A 5,312-nucleotide genomic window follows, 5' to 3' on the forward strand; every position below is an offset into this window, starting at 1 on the left:
GCTCTACCTCCACCTGTGCAGCCAGGAACCAGGCATCATAATGATCCAGCAGACTCTGTGATCTACTGAGACCGATGCCGTAATTAACCTGGCAACAACCAAGATAAATGCTATAATTTAGCATGCTCTGTGTGCAACGGTAATAAGCTGTTTCAGTTATTTATGGCCTTGAATTAGTCTATTGCACAAACTTGTGTGCAGCCATTGTGGGAAGTTAGTCTCTTGTTCTCTCTTTTACTTTTACCCCCTCTGTTGCATGGAGGCCAATGTTAACATTGAGACAGCATCTGGTTCTAATTAAACACTCCCCTCCCCCTCGCGACGTCTCCCCCGTCATGTCTCCTTCTAGCTCCTAACCTCTCAGCATCTCTCTCCTTCTCTCTCTCTCTCTCTCTCACTCCCTCTTTATGCCTCTCCAGTGGCTCCCTCCCCCTGTCCTCCAGCTCTCCCCTCTCTTGCTCCCATCTCTCTCTTCTGTTTTACCCTCTTACTGTGTTTGCTCTCGGCATCATGAAGTGTGAGCATTGTACCTGGGGTCTCTCTGTGCTCCTGGCTCTATGTTTAGGATGGGCACAGGGCCAGAGCCAACCAGAGACTAACTACACCAGGTAGGGAATATGAGTGTATTGGGCTTGTTGGTGTGTGTGCAATGTATGTTTGCAAGAGGCTTTACAGTGTGGCTTTACAGATTTCACGCAGTGTGCTCTGAACTTCCTATCGGAGCTTCCTGCATTTGTATGTTAGCTTAGGGGTATGGCAGTGTTGTTGTTGTGAATGGTCCATGGTGTTGATGTGGTTGAGCTGCCCCGGATGCCATTGCTTTGAGGTCTGTGTGTGTCTGTGTGGGGTTGGATCAGGACGGCTTGACTCTGGCTGGACATCTTAGCTTTCATCAGCTTGCCTCTGTCTGCTGGGATTCTGTAAGTCTGAGCTCCTATAATGTGACAGACTGGGCGCTTCCTCAATGTGTTTGAGGTCAAGCCTTGAGTGTTGGCTGGAGTCCTAGAAAAGTTATTTTGTCCTCCGGTTGTGATAATGGTAATGACTAAGTTTGTGGGTTTTATTTGGTTTCTTCTTGACTATGTCTCTACTAGCTGTTTTGATGCTCCACACTAGGTATGAGTTATGTTTGTGCACCTCTGTCCCCTGTAGAGACAGTCTCCAATGTGTCTGTCCCCATGACTGTCTGTGAGGCCACTGGCAAACAATTATATATTTATCAATGAAAGTATTCTGGTATTAGTCCAGGTTTGGTATTTTTCCGTTGGAAAAGGAGCTTGGATTAATTATTTGAGCAGACGTGGAGGTGCATGGGGTGAGGGGGAGACTGGGTGGTTGGGTTAGAAACTTGGACGAATTTAGGGGAGAATAGGGGAGAATTTTTCTTTTTTAGGGGGAGGTCTCATTGATGAAGCTCTAGTCAAGAACACCTTCACCTCCGCTAACTTGGCCCAGTCTCCATCCTGTCTACATCCCCGCTCTCTTCCCATTCTCCTGAAACTGACACCAGTGTGCCAAGAGGAGGCATTATCGTTGGGTGCCTGAGGGATTTAGAGATGATTTGTTGATGAAGTGTGTGTGTGTATGTGTGTGTGTGTGTGTGTGTGTGTGTGTGTGCGTGCGTGCGTGCGTGCGTGCGTGCGTGCGTGCGTGCGTGCGTGCGTGCGTGTGCGCGAGTTTCCCAAACTCAAAGTGATAGTGATGTGGTAAACCTAAGTCAACGTTTACAAAGTACAGTACATGATAATACATCACTGTTTTCCCACCCTACTCTCTCTCAGGCCCGTGTTCCACTGTGGGGGAGACATGGTTGCAGACTCAGGCTTTGTGGGCAGTGAAGGATTTCCAAACTACTACAAACCCAACAGCAAATGTACCTGGCGCATTACAGTGAGTCACTGGCCCTGCACTACATACCACTTCACCATTACTCTGAATTTAACCTACATATTGACCTAAAGCCTGTTCTGCCCTCTCTCTAAACTTCAGGTCCCAGAGGGCAATGTGGTCATGCTCTCTTTCCGCATCTTTGACCTGGAGGCTGACCCCATGTGTCGCTATGACTACCTGGATGTGTACAATGGCCACTCCAACATGGTGCAGAAGCTGGGGAGGTTCTGTGGAACGTTCAGGCCTGGTACTCTCATCTCCACCACCAACAACATAATGCTGGAGATGGTGAGCGACTCTGAGACTGGAGGAAGGGGCTTCCTGGCTTACTTCAATGGAGGAAAACCACATGTGGATGGTGAGCTTTACAGTATAACTTGGGCTCTCACTCTCTGTTTTTTCTAAGGAACAACATCTTTGCGATTTCCTATGTCCATTAGCTCACATACTGTAACGTAGGCGTATACCCACTGTCAAATCTTTTAGTCACCTGATTATTTATTGATCTGTGTATAAATCATTTCAGAGCACCAATTCTGTGGAGGAAAGATGACAAAAGCCCAGGGTGAAGTTAAAACACCTAACTGGCCAGAGAAGAATTACCCAGCAGGCATCAGTTGCTCCTGGCTCATCACAGTAGAGCGGGATCAGGTTATTAGTCATCATGTTCAGCTCTCCATGCTCTTTATTCTTAATGGACTTCTGCAAATGATGCTGTCATTATGTTGCACCAACCACAGAACCAAATGTGCACCAATATGCATAAATATATTGGAGTTTCAAATTACGTTCCTAGTGTGTAACGTTGTTGTATTTGTCATTCTGTTTATTTCTGTGTGTGGGCTAGGTGATTGAGGTGAAGTTTGATAAGTTTGATGTGGAGTCAGACAGTTACTGCCGCTTTGATTATGTGGCCTTCTTCAACGGTGGAGAAAAAGATGACTCTCGACGCATTGGAAAATACTGTGGAGACGTCAGCCCCCAGTGAGTGGTACACGACTGTATGTGTGTTTGCCTGTGTTTATGATTATGCTTGTTAGTGGTCTACATCTATGATCATATATTGTATATCTGTTTGTTCTTGTCACTCTACTCTCTTCCAATCCTCCTTCTGTATTATTCTCTGCCCACAGAACCATTGTGACCAATGGGAACGTGCTCCTAGTACAATTTGTGTCTGACCTCAGCGTGACCTCTGATGGCTTCATGGCCAGTTACACCAGCGTCCCCCGCGGATCCAGAACCCCCACAGTAGACAACACAGGATCAGGACCCCGTAAAGACTCAGTCCCCAGGAAGCCTGTTGTTAAACCCATCCTGCCTGAGAGAACAGTCATCACCACCACTACCACCCAACCACCCACTACAGCCAGACACCAGCCCCCCCCAACCCCACAGCCCCAGGAGCCCACTGCCAAGCCCAAACCAATCAAACCAGTCAGGACCCGCCCACCAAACAAGCCAGGCCCAGACAGGACCAGAGTTACTAGACCAGACAGCAAGAAGCCAGGTAAGAGAAGCTGAAGAACTGGTGTAGCAAGACCTGAGTTTATGTATACATATGTCTGTGTGTTTGTGTGGCTGTGTGTGTAAACAATGTTTGTATTTTCTAGTTCACTTGAACCCACTGTGTGCAAAGGCATGTAAGAGGGATGGAAATATCAAGAGCAGTTTCTGTGCCAGTGAATTTGGTGAGTTCCACTAGACAGCTAGCATCATTGGATAGCCAAATTAATCAAGCGATTTAAGGTCATAACAAGTTCACAGCATTGCTCAGGCAACAAAACACTCTCTCTCTCTCTCTCTCTCTCTCTCTCTCTCTCTCTCTCTCTCTCTCTCTCTCTCTCTCTCTCTCTCTCTCTCTCTCTCTCTCTCTCTCTCTCTCTCTCTCTCTCTCTCTCTCTCTCTCTCTCTCTCTCTCTCTCTCTCTTTCAGTGATCACGGGTAAGGTGACAGCGCTGACCCCTGGTCCTCAGGGCAGTGTCTATATCAGTGTGTCTCTCATCAAGGCCTACAAAGCTAGCCAGCTGACCATCACCCAGGCTGGAGAGAACATGTCTGTCAAACTGGTGTCAGCCTGCAAGAAGTGCCCTATCATCCGCAAAGGTAACCTCTTCCCAGACAATCTGACTGGCATGTACAGCATTACTCAACACATACATGTAAACACACATGCATGCACAGATGCACACACACTGCTGACTTATCAGCATAGACTGTTGTGTCATCATAGACAGTATTGCCAGATTGCCTAATAAATGCATTTTTGATCAATCTCTTTCTCAGGAATGCCTTACATCTTGATGGGCCAGGTTGATGAGGATGGGCGTGGAACAATGGCTCCTGGGGCTTTCACTGCCCCATATAAGGCCCCGCATCACAAACTGCTGACCAATATTAACAACCAACCATGCTAACCTCACACCCCAGTCCACCAATCAGGGAAATTCAGCCTCGTGCATGGATACCATGACGAGCAAGGTTACGGTGCCCCCAAAAAATGTTTCTATTCTTGAGGAGTCCCTAATGAAGTGAATTATCTGTTTCTTTCACTTAATGTTTGATGACACTAAGTTAATTGCTGAAATCTCTTTTCATGGGTCGCTCACAGGTTCAGATTAAATGACAAGCATCACATAACAACAGTTTGACCCACCTCATAATAGGGCTATATATTATATTATTTTTGTAAATGATGTCTCTCAATAAAGGATTTATAACACATGGTGTTGGTTTGATATGTTTATTACATGAACTTTATGTCCCATTCAGTATAGTTTTACTGCAATACAATGATGGTGTGCCACCTAGTGATCAGATTTACAAAAGAACCTCCTATGACACACAAAACAGGTGCCACTACCCTCTCAAAGAATTAGTGGCCTACTTGGTGTGTGAACTGCTGACCAGTGGCGGTTCTAGACCATTTCAACTGGGGGGGGGGCCAAGCTGGGGCCAGTTGTACTGTTAGAGGGGCCGGTTACATTAGACGTTATTGTTGTCATCGTTTTCTTCACTGCATTGCAGGCATTAGCAGGCAAAAGACCATGTTCATAATCATCATCGTTGACACTGTCTAACAACGGATGTAAAAAAAGAAGATAACTAATTTTTGCTATGTAAAAATGATTTCATACTCCACATTTAGGGGGGCCACAAGGCGGTCCAAAATTGTTGTCACAGGGGCACTTGTAGCTTTGGCAACTCTATGTGTGTTGTCTATACCTGTTCACTCTTCTCACTGAAGGCTTTATAGATGCTCCCCACCTCTTGGCAGCATCCCTTCTAATTTAGTGTACCCTGCATGCTCAACCCATGTGTAACTCCTGGCGTTTGGAACTGCCGATCTGCGGTCAAGAACGCCGAGTTCATCTCAGCCTATGCTGCCCTTCAGTCCCTTGACTTTTTGGCTTTGATGGAGA

General features: G+C 46.4%; 1 protein-coding gene across 1 annotated transcript; it reads left to right on the top strand.

Annotated features, from left to right (window-relative positions):
- Positions 1 to 312: 312 nt before the first annotated feature.
- On the top strand, positions 313 to 4,614 carry LOC139537146 (procollagen C-endopeptidase enhancer 2-like). The gene is made up of 9 exons (XM_071338104.1): positions 313 to 608; positions 1,782 to 1,890; positions 1,990 to 2,248; positions 2,417 to 2,541; positions 2,738 to 2,874; positions 3,024 to 3,400; positions 3,504 to 3,581; positions 3,826 to 3,996; positions 4,177 to 4,614. Exons 1-9 carry the CDS (start codon positions 511 to 513, stop codon positions 4,305 to 4,307), a joined length of 1,485 nt encoding a protein of 494 aa, XP_071194205.1. The 5' UTR covers positions 313 to 510; the 3' UTR covers positions 4,308 to 4,614.
- The last annotated feature ends 698 nt before the right edge of the window (positions 4,615 to 5,312 follow it).

Source organism: Salvelinus alpinus, chromosome 13 (genome assembly GCF_045679555.1).
Source record: "Salvelinus alpinus chromosome 13, SLU_Salpinus.1, whole genome shotgun sequence".
In the NCBI taxonomy this organism is placed as follows: domain Eukaryota; kingdom Metazoa; phylum Chordata; class Actinopteri; order Salmoniformes; family Salmonidae; genus Salvelinus; species Salvelinus alpinus.

What these genes read in the sequence shown, in the direction of transcription:
- LOC139537146 (XM_071338104.1), top strand. Translation starts at nt 511, where the DNA reads ATGAAGTGTGAGCATTGTACCTGGGGTCTCTCTGTGCTCCTGGCTCTA. An exon ending in AATGTACCTGGCGCATTACA is followed by an intron (nt 1,891 to 1,989) that starts GTGAGTCACTGG and finishes TCTAAACTTCAG; the next exon opens with GTCCCAGAGGGCAATGTGGT. An exon ending in AGGAAAACCACATGTGGATG is followed by an intron (nt 2,249 to 2,416) that starts GTGAGCTTTACA and finishes AAATCATTTCAG; the next exon opens with AGCACCAATTCTGTGGAGGA.